General features: G+C 37.2%; 1 protein-coding gene across 1 annotated transcript in view; it reads right to left on the bottom strand.

Moving 5' to 3' along the window:
* CSMD3 (CUB and Sushi multiple domains 3) overlaps positions 1-19081 on the bottom strand; it is a 599019-nt gene that overhangs the window by 234410 nt on the left and 345528 nt on the right. The window contains exons 18-20 of the mRNA XM_057415252.1: positions 17174-17361; positions 15598-15786; positions 1785-1901 (exon numbers count right to left, since the gene is read on the bottom strand). Coding sequence (XP_057271235.1) covers positions 1785-1901; positions 15598-15786; positions 17174-17361 — 494 coding nt within the window. The remainder of the gene's footprint in view (positions 1-1784; positions 1902-15597; positions 15787-17173; positions 17362-19081) is intronic.

The raw sequence follows: 19081 nt of genomic DNA, 5'->3' as shown, positions 1-19081 counted from the left end.
ACAACTGAAGCAGTAATTTTGAGGGATACACTTTGCCACTTTAACATTTTAAGGAGTTTTAAATGGGACGTCCAGTCAGAGGGTGTGGTGAGTGAAGGTGATAAGATTTGCATGAAAAAGAGTTTGGGAATGAGCTCTGAGGCCTTGGTGTTTTGACAAGCCCTGGGGCGATGAGTTTGGGCATTGAAGGGCAGGAAAGGTAAACAAGCAAGCCTCAGGAGGATGGGCCAGGATGTAGTTGTGGGGAAATCTCAGTTAGGCCAGAGGATATGGTGGTTGTGAGAGGGTCTGCAACATTGTGATTGGACTATTTACCTGGAGAGTTTCACAGTGGCCAATGAGATTGAACGTTGTATGTATGTGCAGGTTGGGAAAGTACCGAAAAAGGGGATAAAAAGGGCTTGGTGGTAATAAACGAGGATTTGAGTCTCTGCATCAACTTGAGTCCGTGTCATGAAATGCCACAAGAGGGATTTAGTATCTAGATGAGGAACTATTGCACTATTTGTACAAAATAGAACAAGGGAATCACACATCAGCACAATTCCCTGTGAGGGGTATCTTATTTTTATGTTTTCATAACACTTTTAGAGAATATATCATCAGTATGCTTTGTCTCATTTTCACACCCTCCCAGAGAAAACTGATTAAATTCAGATTTGAACTTCCTCTCCTCATTCCTTTTTCTACATTCTTTCCAGTGTTACAAATGCAGTTCTCCATTTTGTGTTCTTATCACCTCACCCTATTTATATTCAGTTTCTTTCATACCTGTCTCTATTACCTTAACATTATTTTTTTATGCTTCTCTAGTTCTTTCCACTCGTACTAGAAGAGCACTATGCAGTCACATCTTTGAAAGAAAAACAACCACCAAACCCAACAAAATTCTAAAAGTTCGAACCATCTTATCTTGTCCCAAAACCTTTCACCTTAAAGTAAAAAAGACACACTATTTTGCAGAAATTTTGCTGTCTGGAAATCCCATGTGTCTTTATATTTCTTTGAAAGAGCTCTTACTAAGATCCTTTCTCAGAGAAAAAAATAAAAACATTATTCTTTATCCTGAAATCTAGCTTCAACAAACAACTCTTTTTTTAAAAGTCTCTCGTCCTTCAGCTACTGTGATCAGTCATTATTTCTTTCTCACCTCTCTAACTGTTCTCTTCCTGGATTTTATTATTTATTATTTTTCCATCCCACATTTATTTCAGTGCATTTATTCAATCCATAAATGCATATGAAGCTGCCATTTAATGCTGCTACCATGAAAATGTGTCTTGGTAAGCTGGAACACTTTCTTCAAAATAATAGGACTTTTCTTGCTGACATTTCCTTGTAGACAGCTAGTCAGAATGTAAATTTAGCAAAATGAGCAATATTTTAAACAACTCCACCCTCATTAATGTCATTCATTTCTTGTGCCATGAGTAACATCTTCACTTTTGTCTTCAATTTTTTTTGTTAATATCAAATCTGTATATCTGTATTCCAGCTAATCTCTCTGTAAGACATTTCCTCATCAGAATAAGCACTCATCCTCTTTCACCTGTACAAATTAATGTGCACACATCCAACTATAAACTTCTAGGGACTGTCTGCTCTGTAGAAAGCATTAGGGCCTAGTTCACTTCTGGAATTCTAGGAATTACTATAATAAAAATAAAACCACAAATCAGCAATGCAGTTCCTAGTTCATGGCTGTTATCCTAGATCTACATGTGTAGAAAGATCACTGGACTTAGAGATTTAAAAAAGGTGCAAAAAGAGACAGATTTATTTACCTTTTCCATGGGTAACATCCACAGTCCATGTACAATTCAGTGAATTTGGGTACAGATCAGGATAACCAGGAGATAAAATTGTTCCACTAGGTCCTCTAACATCTCCACCACATAAAGCTAGAAATAACAAAAAAATAATAATAATTAAAAAAATATAAAAAAGATGAGAGAAAATACAAGAAAAAAAAAACAAGCAAAAAAGCAACAACTTTTTTTTAAACTTCTGTCCTTAAAACTACTTAAAAATAGTTGGTCAAAATATTTGCAATTGCACATATAACTACAGCCTGTTTTCACATAATATGAAAATAAATATAATCAATGAATAAGTAACACATTTTAGTAGATACTTAGAAAATTAAAAACAATTTCCTTAGCTCCGTTTTTACATTTTCTTGAGACTCTGTGAAAGTCAGAAGTTCAGCAGGAAGATGAAGGCAGAAGACAGGGAGCCAAACAGTGTCCAGAAGCTAAGGCCGGAGAGTTAAAATAGTGTAGAGTGGATCTCCTACTGAAGAATTACTGGCTGAAAATATTATTGCAGGGAATCATGACATGCTTTCTTGTATCTAATTACTGGATATGCAGCCATATCTATAATCAAAGTGATAATGATAATCGCAAACATGTCTTTCTGGAGTATCAACAGTGACTTTTTAAAAGTAATCAGTAACTGAGCATTATAAAACTTGAATTACAGCTTGAATTAATACCAAATACAAGAATTAAATCCTTACAACATTGGTATAAATATTTTCACAATTCACCATTGCATTTTAATGGTGAATTTTCTGTTCTAGAACTTCTGAAATACTAAATTAATTGAGCAATTTTTAGTAAAGAAGAGGTTCTTACACTTTAGAATTATCTTTTACCAATAATATTGATTAAATCTCACTACCAAGCAAAGTTTGCATCAGAGTTCTCTGAATATGTAGTGTGACCAGCAGGTTGAAGGAGGTGAGCCTGCCCCTCTACTCTCCTCTCATGAGACCTCACTTGGAGTATTGTGTGCAGTTCTGGTGTCCTCAACATAAAAGTAACATGGAACTGTTGGAACAAGTCCAGAAAAGGGCCACGAGGATGATCAGGGGGCTGGAGCACTTATTGTATGAAGACAAGCTGAGAAAGCTGGGGCTGTTCAGCCTGGAGAAGAGAAGGCTGCGTAGAGACCTCATAGCAGCCTTCCACTATCTGAAGGGGGGCCTATATGGTCCCTTCCAACCCCTGACCATATATTCCAGGATACAAAAAACCCCAGTAAACCATATTACCATAAGACTTAAGCCAAATAATATAGTCTGTTTTAGGAAACTTGACTGCAGTTCTTCCCATGAGCAGCTATTCCAAAGTAATTAACACAAACTCTCCCTTCTCAGCCTTAAGTTGTCAAGTTCTCAACCAGCATCCTTTAAGAATTTTCACTGGTGCCAACTGTAGTGTCTCTGAGCCTGCACCCTAACCTCAGCCAGTATTCAGCACTCCATAAAGTTTTCTATTTAGCACATGCTGAAGCTGCAGAAGGATAGTTTGGGAGATAGGCAAAGAGCAGTTACTTGTCTGCAATTCCAGTTGATATAACTACCAATCCCTCTTCCCCTTGTTATATAAGCTGTTGCTTACCTATTGCTAGTGTCTGTACTTCCTAGCCTGCTGCTGCACCAGTGAAGATGCCTCGCCAGCATGAGCTGGTTAACCCTGCTCCTACTTCTGTAACATCAGCAACATAGCACTCTACATCATCCATTGTAAACGTGGGAGAAGTCTGGCCTTTCAGTTTACAGAGTGCTCAAACAACAACTTCATACTTCTTCAGAAGAAAGGTGTTGTGAGTAATTTGTTACATCATGACATTTATTCTAATCTATCTTGATCTATTTTCTACTTATGACAATTTATGCTAAAAGCAAATCATGAAAGTGGTACCCATCTTTGCTTTTGCTACCAATTTTCTTAATCTGACAATGAAAATGTTCACCAGTCATGGTTTTCTGCTTGTAGAAGTACATTCAAAACTGATGTGAGGACAAGCCATACAGTAAATTGAGATAATATCCAGAATGCACCTTCTATCTTACCCTGTACCTAAGCAGACATTTGTCTCAAGAAAATACAGGCATTTTTCAGACATTTCAGTAGCACTGCGAAATGTTTTCATAAAAGTCAGTAACTTTTCATAATGAGGTTACTGCAATGCATGCATCACTATCTTTAGGGCACTGAATAAAAAGTATACATTAAATTATAGTTTTCTTGTAAAGCAAAAATGGAACTTCATTATATACTAGGATGAAGATCACCCTATTTTGCCTTGCTAAATTTGTTTGATTGTTATAATTAGATCACATTTATGTTTTAAACATGTATATTTGTCTGGTTAGCCTCAGAATTTCTTTGTGTATGCTGCTTTTCCTACCAACTTTCTAGTCTTTTTGGCATAGTTGTAAATCAAAAATTTGCAGATCCAGTAACACAGGCTAAAATAGGGCATTCTAGGAATACACCAGCCCAATCTTATAACTATTTACACAGGGAAATAACCTTCCATCATACTAATTTTCCTCCTTACTTCTTTGATGCAGACAATGAAGTTAGTTAACTGCTGTCCATTTATCATCTGATCTTGTTACATTTAGGTATTCATGAGGGCTATGGCAGCATGTTATTGGAGATTCTGATGGTATTACCTACTTTGCTGATACCTTAGGTAAGCCCTATTAAATAAGAAAACGCAATCAGTTTTTATAATCATGGGAAACAGTCCAAACAAATAATGTATTTTGCAGTGAGAGTATGGAAAACCTTTCAGGAATGCAAATGGTGACAAACATCTTTGTCACACCATCAGGCACTCAAGAGTAATTCTATGAAGGCTACCAGATGGCAAAAGAAGGCATCAAGGGACCAGCGTTTTAAAAAACAAAGCCAAGTTGACAGATCTGAAATACAAAATGTGCACTGGCCCCGATAAGATGGCAAACAGCCCAAGCATATAATATCACTACTAGTATCTGACTCTGTTTCAGAGTGCAAAGGAAAACAGAAACACAAAAATAAAACCAGCAAAAGATAAAGCCTCCACATTTTTCCAGATTCTACAAGAAGCCTTTCTTTCACTTTATCTGATTATACAGAGATGGTAGCTAGGAGAGACTAAAAAGTAGAATGAATAAAAAAGCAAATAACTGAAGCACTACCTTGGTGTTCTAATGTGGAAAATGGAATATTGCATTGTTAACACACTCATAATTTCTTTGTTATGAAAGAAGACATGCCTATTTTCAGAATTGTGAGAAATAAAATAACAAAAAAAGAGAACAAAAATAAACAGAACGATATATAGAAGTAGCTGTATGAAATACAGATACATATGTGGATGCATAGTACGAAGTACCTCTACAGCACTGTGGTGATCAGAAATGATACCTACAATTTAAAAAGTAGGTTTTAGATAGCTCTAAATTAAGATTAAAATTTAATAGTGGAGTTCAGTGGCTAAGTCATTGCCTAGGTGAAATAAATTCTTACAGTGTTGGGTTAATTACTTATACTTCCTTTTGCTGCAAAAGATTGTAACTGCGTTTGTTTTACTCAGTAATGTATCACTCATAAAGAGTGACAGAAAGAAATCCTAGCTTAGAAAACAGCCTTTTATAGTTGGAAAATAGTTTTGGCCCAATTTTAGAACCTTGATTTAGGCTACTCATATGTGTCTCAGTGGGAGATATGAAATGGAACATTTGTAATGAAAGCATTTGACTTGTGTCATTCATAAAACTATTAAGTACCATTTCAGGCCATATTTCATGCTACTATAAAACTGTTACAGAAAATCAATGTTCCAAGACTAGAAATAGTCTCATAATTTATAGCCTAAATTTATTCATGGTAAATTTTTACCCATTTGTTCTTCTGCTTAAGCGTCATTATGCTCTTTCCCCTCTTGGGGACTCATGCTGGAAGGCTGGCAAAGCACATTAGTATCTCTAACTGAATCAGTTATATGAGACAGGTTTTCTTTATGTAATTCTGCAATATATATGTTTCATATCCATGACCACTGCATTAACAATCTCAAGTACTTGCCTCTTTGTCATTCTTGTGCTACACATATTTCTAGGACACTTCACATTAGATTGTGACATTTTTGTCCATAGATGAGGGTTTTGTTTTCCTTTTTTGTTTTTTTGTTGTTTTTTTTTTTTTACATATATATGTCCTCTGTTTATATTTTACTGCAGAAGTCAATCTGCCTTATCTCTTCCTGCAGAGGTCAGCCTATGTAGCTTAGCTTGAAACTTTCACAGAAAAGCCTGTTACCTCTTAAATTTTGCATTTTATACCATGAAATAAAATCCAGCAACCCCTAATTATGCTCTCTGTCACACGAGGTCTTTGAATATGGATTATTATTTATTTAAAGACTATTTAGTTTTATATAACACAAACCAGTCTCAGAATTATGAAGGGTATACCAATAATACAAAGTTATCAAGAAAACTGGATGTGAAAAGGGGGTTACCATATGCAAGAAGGACAGAAAACTATCAAGAGACTGTATTTGTTATCTTAGTAAAGGAAAAGAAAACAATACAGATATACATAAATGTATATATCCATGTATGTCTCCACATAACGTTCACTAGCAACACAGTAAAAAAAAAAGCCCATATTGTTGTCCCTTTGTAGCCAGACTGAAGATGTTGATATCTGCTCAATTAACGTTTTCCACATTTTCAAATTATAGCACCTATGTATAAAGATATTTCAAGAGACTGGCCATAGGCCATCAACCACCACTCAGAAACAAACATACAATGATGTATTTCATAATTTCAAAAGGGCAAATACACATAAGAACAAAAGCTTTCAGAAAAAAAAAAAAACATTTTTTTAGTAAGATCAGCTTGCTTCAAATATGAATAATTAAAAACTGTATTTCAAAAGTGATGGGAAGAAAACACACACATTTATAACTGATTAGTAAAAATTAGTAATTTTACAAATGGTTTCAAACATCAAGAAAGACAAATAACATATGCTAGTTCTGACAGAAACATGGAGTAAAAAGCAGATAAACCTATTTATACACAGATGTGTTTGTGTATACATACATCTAAATACATGTATATCTACATCTAAATATAAGTATATATATGTGCATAAAGACAGACATGCCACATTACATTCATTTTCTTAATTAACTCTAACTTCCAAGTAAAAACCTAACTCTGAAGTTGTCTTCACTTACTGTATAATTTGATAATAAAAACAAAATATAAATAGTTAAAAATAATTGAAACAGTGGGTTAGCATTTGAATCTTCTATACTGCTCTTCATAGACTAAGAAACTTCAGCATGTCTTCTCCAACTACAGATGTGTCTTAAAATGGGATGCAGCCAAGTAGTAATAATATGGACATCATATTATAATCAGCTTCCCAAAAGAAACCTTAGACTTGAGTTACATTACACAAAAGACTAACTTAGTAGAAACTAATGTAGCCTAGTTTACTCACAGCATAAACTTTATTTTACCTTCTGATTTGAGACCAAGACATGCTATCTATTTCCAGTTCTGACATCTACCACACTGAGTATCTGCGGCAGGTTTTTTAATTATTTTAGTAAAATTATTGTTTTAGCTTAGAGATGTCTTAATAGAAATGACATAACACCTCTACCATATTGTCACGGAATCAATAAATTGAGGTTAAATAAAATGTATTGTTCAAACTCAATTAAAGCTCCACCAATTAGGGTATCATCTATATATTGATATATGTGGACACCTGCTGGCACCTCCACAATATGGAGGAGCTTGGCCAAAGCACTGTAAGCAATACTGGGGGAGTGTTTATACCCTTGGGGGTGTTGGTTGAAGGTGTACTGCACGCTCTTCCAAGTGAAAGCAACTGAGGTTTGTCTTCTTCCCTTAGGGAACTATACAAACCCATAACTTTAACTTCTAGAATGGCCATTCAGGGGTGGGCAGCAGCCTGTACTACTGTCACTACAGAGGTTATGCTCCGGACAGCAGCGGTCAATGATGAAGTATTACCACTCCGCTTCCTGTGATCAGTTGTTAAACACCACTGGCCATCGGCCTTATGGACTGGACAGACTGGAGAGTTCTGAGGGGAGTGCATACAACTTACAATGTGCGTCTTCTCTAGCTCTTTAATCACTTCAAGAGGTTGCCTGTTTGGCTGTTGAGATGTAGGTTGTTTTGTGGCAGGGCAGGGGCAGTCTGCAGGAGCCTCACTTGAGGGGCTTCCGCCTCTGCATCCAGGACTCCACACTCTGCCATTGGGCAGACCATTGCCAGCCTGCCAGTGCATCAAACCCTCATGTTTTTCCCTTGTGAGGACTTAAAGCCACTTCCTTAGCTGTCATCCTCTTCTCCTCAAGTAGCCAGAGTTGAGATTGAGCCAAGGGGAATTTCTGCTAACTCAGTTACACCCACTATATTCGCAGATTTCCTTGAAGGTTAATTCCCAATTTCTCTGCTTGCTATTTATTTAAAACATTAATTTGGGCCCTGTATCAATTGAAAATACCAGACTTACTGACTTTGGCCCCATGGGATACGTTCATACTGCTCCTCACCAGTGGGCCATCAGCAGGAGTTTACCAGGAGAGAGAGCAGCTGGAGTCCCAAACCAGCTGCTTGTTTGTTAATTGCTTCAGGTCCTCCCACCAAGGTGCAAAGTGGTTAAAGGCTGAATGTGGGGAGGGTTGATTGTACTTCTGGGCTCCTAGCTGTTCCTTCCAGGTGGAAACCAGTTTTCTGATGTGATCTGTGGGTTGACCCCTTGCTCAGGTTACACTTCACAGCAATACTTTTTACCAAAGCTCTTTCCTTTCCAAACCCCAAGTCTGTCCTGGTCCACCTCGGGATGGTTCTGGATCCCAGCAGGGTGGCCAGATCAAACCAGGCTGGGGTTTGTGACTGACTGGCTGGATCATCCTCTGAGGAACTGTTTGAGGCAGCTGGGCAGTACCTGAGCAGCCATCACTGATCCCTGCAACCCTCTCTTACTCTGCTTAGTGTTTGTACCACCTCTGGTAGCTCAGATAGGCCCTTCACTTCCACAGTGACCAGCTCTCCTCGCTCCTGAGCTGTACCACCCAGCCCAAGAAGCCTCTCGATCTGTTGGTCAAAAACACTTCTGGACACTAAAACCCATTCGCTTCTTTGTCACTGAACAGTATCTGATGTCCCCCATCAGAGAGACTCCACAAACACTCCATTCACATTTCATTCGGTTTATGCTAAAACTCCATTTGAAAATCCTTGAACTCCTGTCCTGACCATGGTTTAGGGGTTCCTGCCCTGCAGAAATGCCTTCCTTTCAGTTTTTGGAGAGTCGCACATTCACTTCCTCCAGCTCCTCCACCTCTTTGGAACTCCTCTCATCAGAATCTCCCCAGATATCCCTGTCCCAATCCTCTGGGTTTCTGCCCGTAACACTGGGGTTTGATTTTTTTCACTCGTGCCAGCATAATTTCAATTTTTTTTTTGTTCCAATAAACACATTTGCTCTTTCTCTTTTCAATTCCTCTTTCAAACAGTCCATCTCCAACTGCTTCTCCAAATCACTTCTTGTAAAATGGTTCTGTGCCTGTACTGAGCACGTGCCCAAGATGCATGCATGGCCTCTATCACCTCCCCCACATCCTCAGCATTATTCTATGCTCCCCAGGGCCATTCCTCGGTCAAACCACTTCTCCTTCTCCATCATGCGCCTGGGGGAAAAGGGTCCCATCTGTGCTTCCACAGCAATTCCTCTATGGACATCCTGCCAAATATACCCACTTATATGCCACAGAACCAGTAAATCAAGGCTAAATGAAATTAATTGTTCAAACTCAATTCAAATCTCCTTTAACATCAACTACAGATTTGGGATGTCACACAGATTCGTCACCACTTTGCTGATTCTTAAAGTTCATGGCCAATGATCCAAAATGTGCAGTCACTCATCTGAAAGGGAGGGCTCTTGACCTGTAAAAAAGGGCTGTCCTGCTGCTTCTAGGGAGACCAAAACAAAATGGCTTCCCAGGGGCTCCACTGCTGCTCTGGTCAGATCTGAGCTATGGTCACATATGATCATGCAGCCCCCATAGGCTCAGGACCAACTTTCCTGCCCCTACACCCGCCACCACGTAGGTGGGACAAGAGCTGTGCAGAGGGAACCTAGGCTCTGGCCTGTGGTGGGAAGCGTCTCTAGGCTTTGGTATGGGCAGGTGTACCTGCCACATATTTTCCCTGGAAATGGTCCTCATAGTACTGCACAAGTCATATTTGCCAATTCATTTGCACATCTAGGTGTTTTCAATTTAAACAGTAAATGTTTTCCATCTTGATTGAACATTTTTCTTGTTATTTATTAATTTTCTTTGGTAAATAAAGGCCAAGTGGAATGACTATATTTATTTTTAATTCAAATAATGAATAAGAATTATTATGTATTAGCATTGAATTTCATGTTATGCTGAAGGGAATAAAAAGTACTTTACATTCTTAATTAGGTATCTAACTTTTAGATTTATTTTTCTGTCATTTTTAATTGGATTAATACAATATTTCATATATTGAGTAGAATAGTTTTTTCTCACATATACTCAAAGATTAAAAGCAAAATTCCATTTTAAAATTCATGTAGGAAGGGCGGGATGAGACAAAATTCTTCTTATTTCTTAAGCACTGGGAGAAGGTCACAGTCAAGTAGCTCAGGGCTGTCCAGATAGATAAGTATGCAATGAATCATGTTTAGATGTTACCTAGGAATAGTATAAAGGAAATACAAGTAGTATTTTTTAATCAAAGGTCAAAATCATTGATTTTTCTCAAGTATGACTGTTTTTAAAAGCCTGTACATATTCCAATTTGAAAAGAATGGTAGTTATTTATTTGCATGTTTGTTTTCCTAGGTAATGTTGCATGTTTATGGTAATGACCAAACCATATCTTCAGATGAACTATTTCAAAATAAACTAATGTACATGGTAGTACCAATCATTTTTCTCTGGTGTGTGTGAATAAAAAAGCTGTTTATCCATGAAGCAAAGAAGAAAAAATAATGGCAGTAGTATAGGCCTTGATCAGTGCCACCTTTTTTGAAAAGAAATAAAAAAATATTTCGCCAAGACAACTATCCAGAATGTTGCCATACTTTACAACAGTACATTTTACAGTATCTTCTTAACAGTCTACAGACTAACTCATTTCTTGTAGAGAGACTCATAGCTTGATAAAGATCATTGGGTTTACTTTTTGTTCTTTGAAGAAGTCTTAATATCATGGTTGTATAACCTTTTTTAACATACTGGAGTTGTTGTCTTGAAAACTGCACAGCAATTCAAGGACTGTATAAATTCAAGTAGCTTTCACCACAGTGAAAGGATGAGAGGTAATAGATTTAACTGGAAGATGAGAAGTACTCACTAGATGTTCAAAATGTATATTACGCGGCCAAACAATGCTCAGGGAATAAATGGAATCTTCCTCCTTGGGCATAAAGCTCAGTTGTGTAGAATCATGAACAACCTGAGCTAACATGCAGATTAGACCCATTTTGGGGGGTATGGGTTTGGACTAGATGACATTCTGAGGTTCCTTTCAGCTGTAACTGTTTGATAATATTTTCCGTAAATATTTAGAGAACAGAAATATATTCTACTATCCTCAAAGGTCAGCACTCTATCTTTTTTTCCCCCAGAAATGCTTTGCTACACTTCTGTAAATATAGAACTGTATTTGCTTATGTATGCATACACACACACACATGGAATACATATGTGCAATAACAAAATAGTGTGCACACCTTATCTGTATAGATACACACAAGAAACAAAACTAATTACTTTTGAATGAATTACACAGCCTGTCATAATCACCCCCTCAGACAAGAATTTAAGGAAGGAAAACAGTTTGCTTGTTCACTTTCATATCATCATTCTCAGTATTGTCTAAATGTTCCTGTAGACAATGAAGTGTGAATTCTCTGATAGGCTTTTTTTGATGCTTATCTGTGTAATATCCGAACCTCATGAAATAGAATAGAATTGTAATCAACACCATCTACTTTGAGGAAGAACTGCTTCTAAGAAATCTAAATTTTTTTCCATTTCTACACACCTCCTCCTCCAAAACACAAGTTGTCATAATCTGTCTGCACCATTATCATGATTTGTCTGCATATCACTACATGATGTAATTATCAAAAAGACATAATTATCAGAAAGAACAATCGAGAAAGAACTTTGCTCCTCAGAAACTGACAGAGTAATATACTGAATGAGCAGGAACAAGGACCAGTGAATTTACAAATGGCACAATTATTGCCCTGGGTTTGGCTGGGATAATTATCTGCCTAGTAAATGGTTCAGTTCTGTGTTTTGGCTTTAGTCTGAAAATACTGCTAAAACACCAACGTTTTAGTTGTTGCACAGTAGTGTTTATCCTGATGATAGAATCACAGAATCATAGAATAGTTAGGGTTGTGTCCTGAATTCAGCAGTAGCAGCCATTTTTTCTCCTTCTTGGTAACTGGTGCAGTGCTGTGTTTTTGACTTTCAGCCTGGTAACAGAGCTGATAACACCCATGTTTTTATTTGCTGCTCAGTAATGTTTACTGTGACCAAGGACTTTCCGAGTCTCATGCTCTGCCAGGGAGGAGGGGAAGCTAGGAGGAAGCAGAGACAGGACACCTGACCCAAACTAGCCAAAGAGGTATTCCATACCACAGCACATCATTCCCAGTATATAAACGGGGGGGGGAGTTACCTCAAGGGCTAGATCACTGCTCAGGTTGGCCTGGGTATTGGTCGGTGGGTGGTAAGCAATTGTATTCTCTCCCCTTGTTATTTGTTATTTCCCTTATCATTACTATTATTGGTGGTAGCAGTAGTGATTTGTGTTATACGTTAGTTACTGGACTGTTCTTATCTCAACCCATGGGAGTTACATTCTTTCAATACTTCACCCCATCACTTAGGGAGTGGGGGAAGGAAAGAGGGGGGGGTGAGCAAACGGCGTATGTTTCTGGGTTACCAGCTGGGCTTAAACCATGATAGTTCTTTTAAAAAAATAAATAATAAAAATCTCCCTGGCAGAGCATGAGACTCAGGAAGTCCTTGGTCACAGTAAACATTACTGAGCAGCAACTAAAAACACTGGTGTTATCAGCACTGCTCCCAGGCTGAAAGTCAAAACCACAGCACTGCATCAGCTACTAAGAAGGAGAAAAATGACTGCTACTGCTGAACCCAGGACAGGTTGGAAAGGACCTTAAGATCATGTAGTTTCAACCCCCTTGCCATGGGCAGGGACACCTCACACTAAACCGTGTCACCCAAGGCTCTGTTCAACCTGGTCTTGAACACTGCCAGGGATGGAGCATTCATAGTTTCCCTGGTCAACCCATTCCAGTGCCTCACCACCCTTACAGTAAAGAATTTCTTCCTTATATCCAATCTAAAATTCCCCTGTTTAAGTTTGAACCTGTTAGCCCTTGTCCTATTACTACAATCCCTAATGAAGAGTCCATCCCAGCATCCCTATAGCCCCCCTTCAGATACTGGAAGGCTGCTAGGAGGTCTCCACACAGCCTTCTCCACACAGCACTGGAGGTGCTCCAGCCCCCTGATCATCCTCGTGGCCCTTGTCTGGACTTCTTCCAACAGTTCCATGTCCTTTTATTGTTGAGGACACCAGAACTGTACACAATACTCCAGGTGAGGTCTCACGAGAGCAGAGCAGAGGGACAAGATCACCTCCTTTGACCTGCTGGTCATGCTCCTTTTCATGCAGCCCAGGATACGGCTGACCTTTCAGTCTCATGCTCTGCCAGTGATGAGGGGCACAAGAAGCTGGGAGGGAGGAGAGATAAGACACCTGATCCAAATTAGCCAAAGGGGTATTCCATACCACAGCACATCATGCCCCCTATCTAAACTGTATAAAGTGGGGGCAGTTACCCAGAAGGGACTATCTGGTGCTCAGGCCAGATATTGGTCAGGAGGTAGTGAGCATTATATTATGCATCACTTGTGTTGGTTTTGGTTGGCTTCTCTCTCCCACTCCCCCTTTTAGTTTTACGTTCTCCCCCCTTATTATTTCCCTTATTATTATTACTAGTAGTAGTACTATATTGTACTTTACTTATTAAACTGTTCTTATCTCTACCAGTTGGGTTTATATCCTTGTGATACTCCTCCCCATCCTACCCAGGAGATAGAGGGGGAAAGGGAGGAAGGGTGAGTGAGCAGCTGCATGGTGCTGAGTTATCAGCTGGGTTTAGATCACAACAAATATACAAACCCATACTTGCAGTTTATGGAAATAAAAGCCCATTTAGCAAATGTCCTTTTTTCCCTGGGGGTGCAAAGACTCTGGATACTATTTAAAAACATTCCACCAGAGAAGAAATTCAGCAATAAAATTAAAATGAGTTCAACCATAAATTGATTAAATTTACTAGAATAAATGCACTCAATCATAACTTTAGAGCATATTTATTCAATGGACAATAGCCATTTAGCAATGTGCCCTGAAAAAAAAAAAACCACAAACATCTCATTTACGTCATGAGTTGCATGCTAGCTCAGCATCTTAAGGAAGCAATTTATCACAATATATAAGTTTGTTTCACAGCAGAGCACAGTATTCATAGTGAGCGTGTTAGTACTGTTTAGTTTAGATTGTTACCATCTACTGACTGTCACCATAAATAAGCACATCTTATTTTTATGGCCTATTCAGCAAAATACAGTCCCCTTGACTGTGAGCTGTGGGAATCCCACAATTCTTCATTCAAAAACCTGACTGAGAAGCAGAATCCTTGGGGAAATGGGCTTGCTGAATGAGAGTGCCATTTTCAGGAAAGTGATTGATTATTTACGCCCCTTTCTACCACCAAAAATTTTGAGTTTCATCATATACTGACATGCTCAACCTACTGAAATATAAACCCAAAGCACTGATAACTAAATATCCCTCTAGAATTAAGTGGGTACATTATTCCTGATAACATTTTTATCATCAGAAAAGTGTTTACCATGCTCAAAGGAAAAAAAAAATAATTTTGAGAGGAAAACATCTCAAACGTACAACTTAATAAACATTGAATATAATTGATATCACCCTAACTAGGAAAGCAGATTAAAATAAACAATTTTGATAACAAGAGATTACTAAATATATTAGGTAATTCTTCAAACAGACTTTTTTTAATGATATGATGGAGACTCCAAAATATATGACATCTTACTTTACCTGTTTTTGTCTGGTTTAACAATCACTATGCATAATGATGCCATAATTAATTCCTACAGTGATTCATGGATGTCAAGTTCTGTTAACAACCTACGAACATAGTGATCAATACAATAACAGGACAAAATGCTGGTTTTGGGTCAGCTATAAACAAACCACATCTCATGTTTCATATGTCAGCAGGCCTGTGTCCATAGATGGATACCCAGCCACAAATATTTGCAGCTTGCAATCAGAGTTTTACAAGCAGATATACATTAACCTTGCATACTGTTAGCTAACTGGCAATCAGGTCATGGTAACATACATTCAGACAGATGTATCTTCAATAATTTCTTGATTTCAAGACTTATATATAATTTTCTACTTTTATTAATATCTCATCACGCAGAGATATTAGATTCCTCTACTTTTTTTTTTTCCAACAATAAAGGTATTACAAGCTTCAATGTTTAATTCTTTCTGACTAATAATAGTTTAGCAAAATGTGTATATTTTAAGGCACTTTGTATTAATCCATTCATCCTTACCATCACAAGTTGGGAGTGGGTGACTCCACCAGTGATTTTTTTCACATAGCAAAGGCTCCTCATGACTCAGCCTATAACCTGGATCACAACTAAATGACACAGTGGAACCTATAGAGAAGTCATGTCCATAACGACGTCCATGCACTGGTATGCCAGGATCCAAGCAGGAGTAAGTATTAACTGTTACACCTAGATTTAAAAACCAATGACAAATGAAAAAAAGTCAAATAAACTTACATTTTTAAATTATTATTAATTTAAGTAATTCACTGTGCTGTGAGTGGGGGGTGAAGGCTTCATTATGACACATTTTCAGTGAATTAACCTTGCACTGTATTTCTCTGTGTCACCATTATAAGATGTTGTCCATAATGAATTGCATCCTGCCACTGTTGCAGATAAAAACATCACATAATTAACAGGATACTTAGTTTGATCCTACCTCAGTAACTTTAAGTGATTTTGTCCCTGATGCTGATGTCAAAGACTTTGATCATCACACAAGATTCTGATTTCCAGCATTTATTTTTTTCCTGATAAAACTTTGTTATCCTGGTTAAACTGCTTTCTCTTTCTTATGAAATTTATTCTTGAAATATTTACATTGATCAGTTATTTGAATGTGAGATATTGAGAAGATAAAAGGACAAAAGAGAGTAACAAGTAGTTGACTTGATAAGGAGAATTTTAATGTGTACTAAAAAATTAAACCTTTTAGATTTTTTTTCCTAGTGAGTTTAACTTCATTATAAAAGAGTCAGGGAAAAACAAAGAAAGGAGCAAAAACCTCTAGGAATATTATTGAAGCTAGCAAATTAGAAGGAGTGTTCAGTGTAACAATTCTTATGTGTGTTATTCCTCTTATTCCTACAGAAAAGGCATAAAATATCCTTCCTCACAGATAAATTAATTGTGGAAAGAAATAATTACCATAGAAAATAAGAACATATAAAAAAACTTCAACTTTCAACTGGATATTTTAAAATGGAAATGCTGAATAGATGACCATTATTCACTCCTATTTTCCAGAAAAGGGAATTGAACTGCACTGGAAGACAATTAACCAGTAAGAATTAAACAAAAATATATGCAGAACAAATCACATAAAAATGGTGATACGGTCCCTAAAAAAACATAATAAAGCAATTCCATAGCTTGATTTTCACCTCATTAGTGTAAACTACATTTCCCATTACCTTCAGGTAGAGCTACAGGTACATCAATCAGGACAGTAATTCAGTTATTTGCTTAGATTTTCACAATCTTTCTGATATTGCACAGTTTTACACACACAAAAAAATGTATAAAATACAAGAATACAAGGACATAAAGCAACATCCAGAAGAAAGACATATGCTTCCCATTCCTACCTTTTGATTCATGGATCAGTACAGCAATGACATTAAATCGCAAGTGAAATTACTGGTCATGCCTTTTGCAGTTTAACATCACTAAATCTTTCTCTGTCTGAAAATTAACATAAATTTACAAAGACAACACCTGTGCACCTTCAGTTATTTATGACCAGGATAGGCATTGATGGGAAAATCAAATAATACAATTCAGAATGACCTACTTTCATAGTGAATCTTGAATCCATTGTTAGAACGACTGTTGTCAGTTGTAAATAGAAGATAAATGAAATTGCTACTGCTAAACAGGAATTGTGGGACTTGTGTACCATTGTAGGATCCCAAGAGCGGAGATAATAAATTTGGCCCATCATGAACTTCCAAAACATCATAATTGAGTTCCGTCTGAAATCTGGAATTGAGGAAAAACACAGAGGTACAAATATAAGGACCAGCTGAAACAAATTCAGTAAACTCATGCAAAGTAAGCCACATTTTTAAACCATGTTTTTCCCGATCATATTCTTTTAATTATTTCTCTGCATATTTATTTTACAATATAAATATAATAGTATTAATTATCCTATAAAATAATACAATAACCAAATTTTAGGTTAGTGCCTTAGAAAGATGAGAAATAATTTTAAACTCCTTGAGCTGTTTTGCATTGCGGGAAACAAAAGCCAGACATATTTTGTTAGGAAAGATTAATATTACTTGCATATACTATTTTGTAATAGAAACGGATTTTTCTTTTCAGAAAAATTAAGTCAACTATATAGAGCATATATTGATGCATTCTTCTATTATAACCTTTACATTTAGCACAAATATCATCAAGTTACTTTATATTATAAAAGAATCATGATCTGAGTGCATACTCTTAAAATCATCCATAAGCAGAGATAGAAGCCCTTAAGTCTGCTCTGAGATTCCAGTGTCTTTGTGACACTTGAGGCTTAGTCCAAAGTAGTGGGAGAAGTTACGGAAAAAAAAAAAAAAAATCCTATTTAGAAAGCCCTACAAAGCAAAATGGCTATTTAGAGACAGCATATGTGCTATTTCGAGGAAAAGCTGAGTGTGACAGTGCCGCTCATTATCTCCTTGCTTGTCTTGTTTTAGATGGTATCAGCAATCCCAAACACCTGTTTGGTATTTGTGGCTTCTTTCTTTCTTGCTATGACAGACTTTGTATCAGTCATACTGCTTTAATGGACTCTCTGATGGACTATTGAAAAACCCTTTCAGAATTAAGAAGGAACAATTACAGCAGGATCCTACAAGGAGACTACAGCTATTCCTAATTCTCTCTCTGATTCACTTAGATGCCTAATTTGGCTTTGTGAAATCCATTCAAGGAACTGTATGACTAATGCCAATGTTCTGTCGTACTCCATATTCCAGTATTTATGTCCCATGAGCCTGAGCCTAATGACCTAAAGGAGTCTGGCGAAATCCGAATTAAACCTCCAAAACATATTTTCTTTTATTTATGTCCCACTCCCATGAAATAACACAGAAATAAAGTAAGAAGGAGTTACAGAAATGAGACAGGATAAACCTAGAAGCAGAACTGAAGTTGCTTTTTTTTTTCTAGTTCCCGTATGGACCAACAATGTTATGTTGATAAAAAGCTACAAGGCTTTCCAGTAGTTGTTTTTTTCCCACTAATCCTTGCAAAACGGAATCAGTCTTGGAAACAGACTATTTAGTCTTGCTCTGCTTTCTTAGTTCCCTTATCAAAAGCATACCTGGGACAGAAAGTGTAAAAAGGCATTGACCCCATAAATGTGAAGCAACTATTAGGCCCCTCAAGGCATGATGAAATGAAGCTGAGTCTCCAAAGTCATAGCAGAAATCCTCTTGTTGCTCAAAGATGACATACAATACCATAAACAACAGCAAAATAAGGAGAAGATTGTGGGGAAAAAAAAAGGTCAGTTTTTTAGTGAGGTGAGCTGAAAGAAATTTGAAGGCATGATTATGTACCTGATTATGGCTCATAAAACTGGTCAATTTACATTTATTTTATAAGGCTGATGCTTTTTTTTTTCTTGAATACCTTCATCTTGATGCTCAACTTACCTGTTTACCTATCACGTGGTTATTACCCAGTGTTAGAGAACTGTAGG

This window comes from Pezoporus wallicus, unplaced genomic scaffold (assembly GCF_028554395.1).
Source record: "Pezoporus wallicus isolate ANWC-B61680 ecotype Strahan unplaced genomic scaffold, APGP_CSIRO_Pwel_v1 contig_3812, whole genome shotgun sequence".
NCBI classification, from domain to species: domain Eukaryota; kingdom Metazoa; phylum Chordata; class Aves; order Psittaciformes; family Psittacidae; genus Pezoporus; species Pezoporus wallicus.
This window is presented reverse-complemented; position numbering and strand designations above follow the sequence as displayed.